Genomic DNA, 13,449 nt, shown 5'->3' on the forward strand with positions numbered 1-13,449 from the left:
TTGGTTACTCTCGTATGGCCAAAAGCATGTTTCTTAGTAAACACACGTATGCCAAAGATATAAAAGAATAGGCCAAAATGCAAAAATTCAAACATGTTGCCATCCCGATAGACACTAACTCCAAACTAAGAGTGAATGTTAGAGATTCCATGGATGATATGTCCATCTATCGAAGTTTAGTTGGCGCTTTACAATACCTCATCCTCACTATACCGGTATGTCTGTATGTGATACAACAAATCTACTTGTTTATACATGCCCTACGTGAAGAAAATTACCATTGAACAAAATGCATTGAAATTGACATAAATTGTACCTGCAAAAGGTAGCTCTCGTTTATGTTCGAGTGTTACATATATCTTTCGTATTCTCATATGCTTATATCTTCACTAAGGGTCTACCACGACAGTGTTTTCTTGAACTTTAGTTTGAAAATTTTAAACCTTGGGGGTTTGTTTTATTGGGGGAAGATATTGCTTTGTTATTATTATTATTATTTGTAGATAATCATCCCTTAATTATCGGGATTCGAATTGTACTCTCTTATATATCTAGTGTTACCTATGAAAACAGGCAACCGTTTATACAAATTATTAATTTGATGTACGTAAATGATAAATAAATAAAGTTACTCCAGACCATATTAGTGTGTAGGTGTATGTTGGCGTCTTGGGCTATGATATCTTGTGAGACACGGTAAAAGCGGTACATCATAATTCAGATGTCATATTCATGAAGTACTTGTTTGGCCTACAAATGATGGATGAGAGCACAACATAATGACAACACTGAATTATCTTTTGTTCAATGCTATGGTACGAGGCTGAGAGTGATGACCTTGCTTGGAGTATTTAGTTGAAAATGTATAACTAAACTTACTCCATTTAATATTATGTCAACTTCAAATCTTTATATAAATTGGTATTTGGAGAAATTTAGTGTTACAGCCACGTTCACAAAAACTTCCTCCAACAGTAACATGTACATACTGTAATATATATATATAGAGAGAGAGGAATGATGGGTAGGGGATGGAAGGTGAGTCTACATTAAATACCCAAAATAATTATATAATCAAAATGCTACCAAATAGAGGTTGGACAACGAGGAAAGATTATGATCCATGAACTCTCTTTTCTACACCCAATCCCATTGAGCCGTGTTTAATGGCAACCATCAAGCTTACTTAACGGCAAACTGTCATTGACTTAGGTCCCTTAAACATCCTCCAAAGGTTCAAGTTTTTGCACCTTTAACAAACCATTTTCTAGCGTTCCACTGTCAAGAATCGTCTCCGTTTTCTAGCTGTTTCTTTTCCCTGCACAAACATAATTACAGTTGGATTTACAGTCTATCGCATGATGTTCAGAAGAACATAACAGTTTGTACTGCGTCTGACATGACATGATATGCATTGGACTAGGACCAGGACTGATGTCAAGGGACAAAATTTGCAATTTTTAGTCTTATTCAAAGAGGTGGAACAAGATGGGACATCAAAAGACGTAAAAGCCCTCCTCATTCAGTTCGTCAATAATAACCCCGGAAAGCTCCATGAGTTTTTACCTCTTTGGAACCATGATCGCCGAACCGCTTGGCGAATCTGGCGTTCATGTCTCTCCAAAAGTTCATCAATTCGGTGCGATTGAGTCAATAAAGGTCCCGAAAACTCGACCTTCTCTTCTTGATCTTGATAAGCCTGCCACATCACGCAACATTCAAAACTCATACCAAATGAAACCTCGCAGAAAAAATTATATCGTTTTTGGACTTACCATATTCATTCTCTTCATGAACCCATCCGACCCGGCATCGTAAGAATTGTGCTGATCCAATTGGTTCCAGTTCTTAATAACCAGCCCACGGGCCCCTGTCTCATTGGACTCATCACACTTGGACTCAAAGTTTCTCAAATGTGAAGTGGCTGAAGGTTCAGAAATCAGGCTTCTTGAACTCGATCGGCTGCGTGATCGTATCGATAAGGAATCATCCAATCGCCTGCGGGCCCACGCAAAACCACTCGACCCCGGAACTTGTAAAGGTCCCGAATACGGAATGTCTCCTTGAGACGCGTGTTTCGTGTGTGAACTATCGTCTGTTGTGTTTACAGATGGCTTTCGTACCTCAAAACCCAAGATTATGTCTCCTCCTTTTTTAGTATCTAAACTATTTCCATTGATTTTAACTCGGGTTTGAGTTTGAGTTTTTTCCAGTAGACTCTGTAGAAAATGTTCAATTTGTTGATAAGATTATGAAAAAATGATGTTGTAATAGAAAAAAAAAAAACTGAAGTAGGATGATATAGACATACCTCCTCAGGTGCCAATTTAGTCAAGCCATTCTGTTTTCTGGCTAACCTGCTTGAGACTTCAGGTCCACGAGTTCTCCTAACTGGCTTTTTACTAAAAAAAAAAAAAGACAATAATTTTTTTCTCAATTCGTATGATAATTTGGATCAAATACAAAAAGGGTTATGTTCCGATTTCAGTATATATAACCAACCCACATGACAATAATTTTATGTAGAATGAGAAAGTTACCTTCTTGAGTCTTCACGATGTTTTGCATCTATCTCTTTGTTCGGTGGGTATTTTGGTAAACTTGATGGATCACATGCATGTGGCTTTGTCTTGAAATACTGTAGTCATCAAAGATTGTTGCAAAATAAGTCTTAGCATAAAAATAGTAACTGCTACATACTCTTGTTTCGTACTTTTATACTAATTTTAGTAAAACTTTAATCTACTAATAGAATTTTTCATGAAAAGTTAAACACATCACATCGATTGTGAAACTGGATGTTGTTTCTTGTTTGTTTGACTTTGAAAGTCAAAAGAAGTCAATAGTACCTCAGTTGCAAGAGCAGAAGAAGCAGTCCCACGCTTATATGGCTCCACAGAAAGCAATGTTTGGATTAGATCCACAGCACATTTAGGCAACTCTTTGAAAGTTTCAAGCAAACAGCTTTCATACGGATGCTGTGGTTTAAACATGGTGGCATGAGGAAGCTTTGACTTTTTCCAGTAGTCTTCTGGTGGTGAACCACAAAGCTTAAAGATTTTGTGCAATTGTTCAACCTGCAAACATTTCCTATCATCATCAACATGACATGACATATTGACATATTGTACTATGTATGTGCAAAAGACGTAAATGCCCTCTCCACCTTCGTCATCAAAATTCGAACCTAGCCTTAAAAAGCTTTTGGACAATGAAACATATGACTTTTCCATCTAAGTGGACTATATCTTGAGAGTCAAACATGGAATGGAACTTTATAAACTTAAAATTGTCACAAATCTTTTAATCTTTTTAGCAAAATGTTTTTTGATGATTGGGACTGGTTATATTCCTTACTTTACCCTTCAAAATCAAAAACTGGAAGTTGAAAGTGAAAGGTAGTTGTTTGACTTTGGAAAGTCAAAGGGAGTGAAAATACCTCGGTTCTTCCTTGAAGAATAGGTGAACCAAGAAGAAGCTCTGCAAATACGCACCCAATACTCCATAGATCCACAGAAGCTTCATAATCCGTTGAACCCAACAAAAGTTCCGGTGGCCGGTACCATAAAGTCACAACTCTGCTCGTCAATGGCTGTTTTCTGTCACCGGCGGTATTACAGAAATTGGCCAACCCAAAATCGCCGATTTTCATAATTCCTTCATTATTTACCAAAAGATTCGCCCCTTTAATGTCGCGATGCATTACGCCACGCGAATGACAATGCTCGAGCCCAGATAACAATTGTTTCATGTAGCATTTAATCTGATTCACGATTGAAACCAAAAAGTGTCAACCTCTTTGCCTCTATGATCTTTGAGGTTGTAAATAATTTTTAAAAAAAAAAAATTAAGAACCTGAGATTCTGTGAATTTGATGTCGGGGCAAGAAAGAAGACCGGAAATATCGTGTTCCATGTACTCAAAAACGAGGTATATGCTACAAGATAAACGGGAGGTTATGATCCCATCTAGTTTCATAACGTTCGGATGATCGAGCCTTCGAAGAATCACTATTTCTCTTGCCATAAATCGAACACTTTCAGGTTCGAAATTGTCGAATCGAACCTTCTTAAGGGCAACTATCCTCCCCGTTTCTAGCTCACGAGCACGAAAAACACTGCTGTATGTACCTTGTCCGACCTGTTAAACCAAAATCATTCATTATCAGCAATATTGAAGAATATGATGAAAGAAGAGGAGATGCTAATTTGGGAACACATAGTGTGTGTGTGTGTGTGTGCGTGAAATCGGAAATGGACCTTTTCTAATTTCTCATAGGATTCGGCTCTGAGAGGAACCCAGCCATGAATGGCTTCGCCGGCAACCGCACTGAGCCACGCAGGCCAACCGGCGGCAACCTGCTCTGCTTCCACATATTTGAGTAAATTCCCCAACCTAAAACTAACCGAGTCACCACCACCACCAGTTGTGGAACTCGCTCTCCCTGAGTCACCCAACTCGCTTCCAGTCCCACTCAACCCTGACTCGCTCCTCTTATTCTTCTTCTTGCTCTTGCTTTTGCTCTTGCTTTTCTCCAGTTCCGCAACAACATCATTACCGTTACCACCTAAGCTCCGGCCAGAACCCACCGCTGCATTGTCCCGGAAAACCCCAGAATGATCAACCGCCGGCGTCACAGACACTGCCTGCTTCGATGTCACACAACCCATTTCTCACACCACTTTAAGAAGACGAAACCATTAAAAAAAACAATTTGAGATTTTCAGTCGACCCCAGATCAAGAATCAGGCGAATCTGAATAGGGTCATGCTTAATTCTTTCAAAAGGTTCGTCTTTGTATATAAGTATAATAGATCACGGAAGGCTAAGAATTGCTATTCCTTTTATATACATGTGTTTCCTGAGCATTAAAACTGACTTTTTTTTTTCTTCAATCCCTCTCTAGAAATCTAATCTACGCGTCAATTGCGGTAATGTGACAAAATGGGGATTTTAATGGGATGCAAACTTGCTCCATCAACGGGGAAGGTAAGTTGCACAGAATTTATTAGTTTTGTTTGGTTTTCAAAAACTTATAAGAATGAAAATTTTGGTGTTGTATTGATCACAAGTCAAAAACAAGGGATAATGGATGGGCCCCGAATAGCCAAATATGTCGCCTACCCTAATTTCAAGTCTTTTGGATGAGAACTGAACCTGTTTGGTGGGTTTGGTGAGATTATTTGACTAGGTTTTATTCGTATACTCTTTAGTGTTTCCCATTCATGGATTATATATATATATATATATATATATATATATATATATATATATATATATATATATATATATATATATATATATATTTCTGCTTTGTTTTGTTTGATTTTATTGTATGTAATGATTGAAATCACATTCTATAAACATATTTAGCCATCAAATGTGACAAAATGAAAGGATCAAAAGAATCAATGTTTACACAGGTCAAACAAAAGGTCCAATATCCTATAGACTATGTCATGAAAGGCAATTTTGTCCCTTTGTAATTTTATTTACATGTTGTTGGTTCTGTACTATTAAGATGAAGTTGTAAAACTGTCAAAATAAGTTTGAATAGAGTAACCATTGTGTCAAATATTAACTAATTCGAATTCAAAAAGTCGCATGTATGGATCTGCAACCAATTGTCTTACATGTCTAAATTGAAAGAATATTTTCGTAGATAAAAGCAGTGCATGAAGCTGAAGGCCTAGCATTCTCGAAGATCCAAACTATCTATAAAACTTGTTAACAAAAACATGCTTCCAAGAAAGAAGACTAAAGTACCAAAATGTCATTATAGAAAGTAAGATGGACTAAATGTAAATAACACCGTAGACACAAATTTGTTTTCTACTTGTCTCGTCTTCTCTTAAGTATGAACAATTTGTTTTGGACTTTACGGTAGAAGTCAACAAAAAGTGGGAAAGATAGTTATTGGGTCTACACTTGAAATATTCTTGTGAGCTAATATACACAAACTTAAATATGATATATATTACTTTTAGACGATTTAGTCGACCAAATATTTATTAGAAAAGTGTTCTTTTATAATTTGAATATTTAATCATTATAATTTTTGTTAGGTTATTAGCAACTCAACCTAATCTGAATTTTTATTAGAATATTAATATTTCAAAATCATGTTTATTATTTTTATTATTTTATAAAAGATAAATTAAAAGAGAACATCAAATAAAATGAGAATATAAGAATAAATTTGAACTTCAATATCAAAATATTTGATAATTATAATTGATTGATATATTTTAAGTAATTACTAATTAAAATAAGGGAAATTGAGTAATCTAACTTATATAAACGGGTATTTTAATAATAATAATAATCATATAAATTTTGTTTTTGAAAAATGATCGCTTTCTTCAAAATATTATATTCTGGAGTAGTTACTGTCATTCCAGACTTGGGGTCATTGAATGTATTGGGTCCAGGTTCTGACAATCGTACGTCCCGAACTAACACAATGGATTTTGTAACACTCGTTTTCCAAAATGGTTCAATGTAGGGTTTTAGGAGCTAAAGGCATGGTTTTGGGGAAAAACCATGACTTACGACGTGACCATGAGGATGTCACGACGAGACAAGTAGAGAATAGGAACGGGTAGCTGGAGGCTTATCACGATGTGACATGTGTATGGTCAACAAGGGGAGCAACCCAAGCCCATGATCTTTTAGGGTTTCCTTCGTAGTTAAGCCCATAATCTTGGATTTAGGGATTCATTTCTAGCCTCCATCACCCTCTAGAGCTTTGATCAAACCCTAATAGTCTCCTCTTCATTTAAGAGCATATTCTTGAAGTTTTGGTGTCCTTAGAAGGAAGAAGACCCTTGTGATGTTGAAGACCTATTAGCAAGCTTGGAGTTTGAGTTTGAGCCATTTTCGGAGCATTGTAAGTATTCAATATCCAAAATTTATGATGGTAGCTTCTAGATCTAGGCTTATTGTTTCTTTTTCTTCATATTGTGGAAGTTTAGATGGGAGGATTCCATAAAGTTGGCAACTTTATGGGTCTTTATGGTCCCTTGAAGGTTGTGTTTAATGGATCCGAGGTTTAGCCAAGTTAAACATTTAACACTCATCATACAATTGTGTATGGATTCCTTGTATTGTTAGGAAGCCTATTTTGTCTCCATTGGGCATGGGGTAATTGCTCAAATACATATCAAGGCCAATACATCTGAGGTGCTCATGGTTATCAAACCATCGTACTTAAAGTTATGGCCTCAGAGGATTCGTGTATATCAAGTTCAATACACCCGAGGTGATCATGGTGATCAAACCTACTGGTTGGATTTACCAGAGGAGCTTTGTCAGATTCATAGCACCTTCCACGTCTCACAACTTCGGAAGTTCTTAGTGGATAATACAGTTGTGGTCCAGTTAGATGCCATCCAGGTTAGCGAGTGCTTGAATTACGTGAAAAGACCAGTGATAATTATTAAAAGGAAGACGAAGACATTGCGTAAAAAGGTGTTGTCCTTGGTTAAGGTTCAGTGACAACATCGAAGTGGCTCAAAGTGGATTTGAGATCCTGAGGCAGAGATGAGAGCACTAAACATATCTGTTTTCGATTGAGGATTTCGATGACGAAATCTAGTTTGAGTGAGGAAGACTTGTAATACCAATCTCATTTATATATTTCTTTTGTGTTCATTATTATATATATTAAAGTTATGAAAACTTTTAACTTACTTTGTTTTGATTGGTTGGAATTTCTTTTTCAATTAATGTTACAACATTCACCCTTCAACTTTATGCTTTTGTTCACAAACAACCCTTTCACTTTCGTTTGCATTTTTCATAACCCTCACCTTTTATTACATATTATTAGTATTTAGTCACATTAATATTTTTTTGGGCAGGAATGGTCCCTCAACCATATTTGGGTCATTTTAAAGTTGCATTGTTTTTATCTTTTTTGGTCCATCTACTTCCGTTGGTTATTTGTGGCATTATAGGTTCCTATGTTTTCGTTTAATTGTCACTTTATTAGTTTTGCTTACAGATTCATTGATGTTTTTTTTCTTATTTATTTATTTGTTTATAGATCAGTTAAAGAGGGAATGAATGAGCAACTCAAACTATAAACATTTTCAAAGAACAAACAACGGAAAAAAGTGTCGCATCCGACACCCGCAACGCGGGGGTTCCCCATCTAGTTGCAATTAAGATTTCAAAAAATGGAATTTTGGGTGTTGATGAAGACACCACAATATGGACTCACCCAAAAAGAAGCACAAATTCTTTTGGACACCACGACATGGCAATGTCCTGGACACGACGTGGTGGCGGCTATTCTGTGTAACCCTAATTTCCGAGGTTAGTCCCCCTATTTAAGGGATGTGATGGCTATGTTTGCTCACCATTAGCCTCCATCACTCCCTCCTGACTTAGAAAAAAACCTAACCTCCGTTAGTTGTATCTTGAAGCTTTTTGGTGTTTTTTTTTTTTTTTTTTTTTTTTTTTTTTTTTTTTTTTGTGGTTTTGAAGATAGAAGAAGGCGTTCTTAGTCCAAGATTCAGCAAGCAAGCTCCTTACCATATTCTTACACATATTTTGGACCTTTGTAAATCCCCAATATCATAAATTTTGTGAGTAACCTTTCTAGATCTAGGATTTTAAGCACTTTTATCCATGTTTAAGGTGGTTTGAGTGGACAGATTCCATAAAGTTGGCAACATTATAGATCCTTGAGGTCCCTTTGTGGTTATATGTTCCAAATCTAATGTTCTGTGGAGTCCTTGCTCTCATGCATGAGTCTTGAGCTCATTTCTTTCATTTTTAACCTAGCTTGGAAAAGACATACATGTCCATAAATTAAAGATTTTTGTGATACATTTGGGTGTAAGAAGCCTTTTAGAAAGTATGAATGAGTGGTTTAAGTATTAATAGCTTAATCCTTTAAGTTGGCCTAAATGGATGTCACAACGTGGTGGTTTGATCACTATGACGTGGTGATAGGCATTCTTGCGACTATTTTGTCATGAAGTTACCACGACGTGGCATATGCATGGCCATGACGTGGTGGTAAGCTAGGGTTGACTTTGGCCGTTGACTTTTTGACCAAGTTAACTTTTGATCACCCTGAGATTGTTTAGGCTATAGATTGAGGATATGCCTCTAATTGCTGTATAGGTGGCTTGTAGCACCAGTATTTGTTGTGGGACTTAGGAAGGAAGCGATTGTGATGATCGGCTCTAGGATTGCAGTCGGAGGTTAAGTGAGTGGCGGATGGATTGGGATGTCACTATCTACGAATGGGGTTATGTTCTTCCAGTTTCTATAAACCCTAATTTTGATATATTCAACTTTGTGCAATATCAATGAGAAAAATGGCTCTGATACCACTAATGGGTTTTATAGATTACAAAATTCTTATTTGGTGGAAAAACTTAAACCCTAAGTTCACATGCAACCTAAAGAATCTATGTTCTTACTATGATTTGCAAACAACTATTGAATATCAAGAATCCTAAAAGTATGTTTCCATTTTCAAAATTAAGAAAGGGTTATTATAAAATACATACATTTAGTTTATTATAACAAATAAACTAATATTCCTTCTTTGTTGGTCTTCAGAAAGCAAGCACCAGAAGTCTCGTGCCTCTAATGGCTCACACCCAAACCCTAGCAATTTGGAGGATTAAGAAGAGATAGGAGAGGGAAGGAAATTTTTGAATTTTGTATTTGGAATGAGGTGAATTCCGAAAATCAAACCTAATGAGGTTTATGTAGGTGATAGGAAAACTAAAGATAATGTAGGTTCCTTTTAGATAACTTTAATCCGTTTGCTTTCCCCCTAAGGCATCCAAGCTTCCTTAGAGCCCAAGAAAATATCTAGAAAACCTCTAGAAACCGTCCCCTCTATGGGAGGTTCTAAAACTGGTCAATGTTCAATTGTTAAACATTGTCACCTTTAGTTCTTACATTTTTAATTAATCCAGTTAATTTCTAAATTAATTCCAATTAATTTCTGATAAATTTTTAATTAAACAATACTATTTCCAATTTAAATATTATTAATATATTAATAAATCATTTATTTTGATTTTTAATTAATTTATTAATCATATAATAAATTAATAAGTCAATCTCTCTCTCCAAAAGCATTCCAGTCAATTACTAGGTTTGAAGGCAACCAAAAAGGACTTTGTTAATAATTCAAGATTATACTAACTTAGTTATTGACACCTAATCCAACAGTAAACCTAGCATGGGGCTAGATATTTGCGGTTTTGGCAGCAAGTATGGCAGTGTGGGAATGTACAAGAGGACTTGTGGTATGTTTGACTTGAGATGAGATCAAGGGTGTGCCTTCTTCAAATTTAGTTAGGTCAGGTGCTAGTTGATTGTTTAAGGTGATCAAGGGAAGTGAATCAGGAACAACAATTTTAGGTAAGGTGTTAGTTGTCCCTGATGTCTCTGATGTTTAAGGTGTTAGGTAAGGTGCTAGTTGTCTCTGATGTATCCCGACTATGAGAATGATACCCCTTGTAATTATGATTGATTCTTTCAATGAATTGATGGTTGGGGATATGCGGGTAAGGAGTGTGGTAGCCCAGTTGTTTCTAGTTAAAGAATCAGTGATATAAATGGAGTGTCTGATTTATTGTTTGTGCATCTGTATGGGATTCTTGATGTTAGGTGCGGTTATGCTTGGGAAGTTATCGAGATATCCACCCGAGATTTGAAATCTCTTTGAGGTTGGTTGTTATTTTTATGGAGGATCATCTTGCATTGTGTTATAAATTCCAAGAGTTTAGTATGGTATGTATCTGGTTGAACCAGTTTAGGATTTGGTTTGTTACAATGTCATTTGGCAGTAGTTCGAACCCTGAGTAAAGGAGGACTAAGTATTTCTACTTGGAGGATAATCGATCTGATCAAGATTATGGTTTTAGAAGAATGGATCATAGGATTCTATGGTTCGTGTATGCGGGACGTTGGTTCAATGATTGGTCGATACGAGGGTGCAGAGCAAGTTGTCACTGGATGCATGTGCTTAGGAATACATGAATGATCTTCGTGGTAGGAATATGTTGGGCAAGGAGCTCTTTGTAGCCATTGGTTCCTTTTAAGAATGTCAATGAGTAAGTCAAGAGGCGTTTGGGTCGCTCAGGTGGAGTATCAGTTGGTGAGGGATTTGTCAGCTTGTTGTATAGATTGCTAGCTATAGTCTAAGACGGACAACTGTTGATTGGTCAATCGGATTCAGAGTTTGGTATATTTAGTTCCACATGAGCCTTTTTTAGTAGTGTATTGGATCATTGAATAAGTTATCAATGCAATCTCGATCGTTGGTCATTTCGTTCATCGTCAATAACAATGTGTACAAAATCTAGTTTAATTGTAAATAATGCACAAAATGTAAGTCTAAGGGTGTTTATTGAACAAAAGTTTAATGATATTTTTTGAACCAGTAAACCAACTAGATTTGTAATATATTGTCAAAATGGTATTTATTGAACAATAAATATGGAATTTAGTGATAAAATATGTACAAAAAAATAAGGAAGTGACTAATGTATACAAAAATGATAATTCATTACCATATAAAGTCACTACCCTATAATTTAATCCTAATAATCGGATATCTTTTTTAGGAGGGAGATTTTGATCACGTAAGGACGTCATTCAATCTTTTTATTGTATTATTTTATTTTTAAATGATAATTGCCATATTATATTTGTTAGTGAATTTGCAACTGATAAAAAAACGTACGTCTGATCTCGTTAACCATTTTTCAAAAGACTGTAAAAAATTAGTTAAATCACAGTTAATTTCGCAGAAGACATATGTGAAATTGTAGGTCATCTGTTAAAATGATGATGTCATCTAAACAATTGTGATGCGACAACTAATGAAGTCATTTTAAAATAATTTTTTTATAAAAAGTCTATAGTTGCCATATGTAAAACCATGTTTTGTATCCGTAGTAATACAAAAAAAACATTTATATGATATTTTTTATATCTAATATCATTAACAAAGAAAAGCTTGAAGATATTAAATACAAAAAATATATATTTTTTTCTTCATACATAAAATCTACGATTTCAAAGATGGCATCTACGAATATTTAATTTTATAAATAATTTCTTTCAAAACGATATTGTGGTGGTTGCAACATCATGATTTCTCAACTGACTTCATCATTTTACAACTGATTTGCAATTTCACAAAAGTTTATTAAAATCAGAAGGATACTATAATCTTATATAGATAAATTGATCTCGGTCATGTTAAGATCGTTCGTTGTTGTATATAATCAGATGTAGGATCGTAAGATAATTATTATTAATTTAAAAAATATATACAACTTTTTTGAGTTAATTAAGTGAACTGATTATAAACCTTATAAAAATCATTTTGAATTGTTTATTGTTAATGTGTTGCAGATGTATTTTTTAAGTTTTAAACTATTAATGTTAACTAAATGATTAATTGATAGATAAATATATATTTTTATGTTCTAAACTAATTTTGGTTGGTTCTTACGATAATAGTTTTACAAAACAGAAAATATTTTGATTTTAACAACCTTGATTTCACATATGTTATCTGTGAAATTAATACACATTTCACTGATTGGGCTAATGTTATACTATTTTTAGAAAAGATTAGACATATTGATATTGTCCGTCTTAATTATAATAGATGTTTTCATATCAAATTAATGAAATAATAATACATAATCAATTAGATAATAAAAGAATTACCCTTTTATCAATTAGATAATAAAAGAATTACATAAAGGGTAAAGTCATTTTTCATTGGTCAAAAACCAAAAACGAAGGCCATGGGCCTTTTCATGCAAGAAATTCAAAATGTGGACTAAAGTTGTAATTTTTGCTATACCATTATGATATTTTTGTTAAAATGTTTTTATTATTTTATATGAATTCAAAATGTGGACTAAAGTTGTAATTTTTGCTATACCATAATGATCATTTTTATTAAAATGTTTTTATTATTTTATATGAGTAGTAAGATAAATAAAAAAAAAAATGTAAGAAGATATTTAAATTTCCTTTTTTATTAAACCAATCTGCAAAATGTCAAATTGCATACTATGACCCTTTATTAAAAGTACGGGATAATGACTTAAAAAGGTAATATATTTTTCGATTTTTATATATTTGGTCACTGAGTTTTTTTTTTTTTTTTTTTTTTCGTCCACATTTACCCTTCAACTTGTTAAACTGTATATATTTTGTCCTTATGATCGGCTATTCCAGATTAACTGGTAAAATTACTTAATTGGGTAATATATTTATCACTTTGTACACATTTAGTCATTAATATTTTTGTACATATTTATCCCTTAATTTTTTGTTGCAAAATAATTCATTTTTGTTTTTGTATTCATTCAATACTTATGAATGATTTATTTAGTTTTTTCTCACAATATCTTACATGGAACAATCATTAATGAGATGTTTTGGGCT

General features: G+C 34.3%; 1 protein-coding gene across 1 annotated transcript; it reads right to left on the minus strand.

The window, feature by feature from the left end:
- Positions 1-890: 890 nt before the first annotated feature.
- On the minus strand, positions 891-5,035 carry LOC145004124 (protein IMPAIRED IN BABA-INDUCED STERILITY 1-like). The gene is made up of 9 exons (XM_078963048.1): positions 4,260-5,035; positions 3,856-4,140; positions 3,440-3,763; positions 2,850-3,077; positions 2,541-2,638; positions 2,312-2,402; positions 1,776-2,219; positions 1,567-1,699; positions 891-1,318 (listed from the first exon to the last, which is right to left on the minus strand). Exons 1-9 carry the CDS (start codon positions 4,668-4,670, stop codon positions 1,302-1,304), a joined length of 2,031 nt encoding a protein of 676 aa, XP_078819174.1. The 5' UTR covers positions 4,671-5,035; the 3' UTR covers positions 891-1,301.
- Positions 5,036-13,449: the final 8,414 nt, after the last annotated feature.

The sequence above is a fragment of the Lactuca saligna genome, chromosome 1 (genome assembly GCF_052625555.1).
Source record: "Lactuca saligna cultivar CGN05327 chromosome 1, ASM5262555v1, whole genome shotgun sequence".
NCBI classification, from domain to species: domain Eukaryota; kingdom Viridiplantae; phylum Streptophyta; class Magnoliopsida; order Asterales; family Asteraceae; genus Lactuca; species Lactuca saligna.

Bases quoted from the DNA above. Each gene is read 5' to 3' on its own strand.
- LOC145004124 (XM_078963048.1), bottom strand. From the start codon at position 4,670: ATGGGTTGTGTGACATCGAAGCAGGCAGTGTCTGTGACGCCGGCGGTT. The intron at 4,141-4,259 runs GTCCATTTCCGA...TTGGTTTAACAG, and splicing joins CCTATGAGAAATTAGAAAAG to GTCGGACAAGGTACATACAG. The intron at 3,764-3,855 runs GTTCTTAATTTT...ATCGTGAATCAG, and splicing joins TCAAATTCACAGAATCTCAG to ATTAAATGCTACATGAAACA.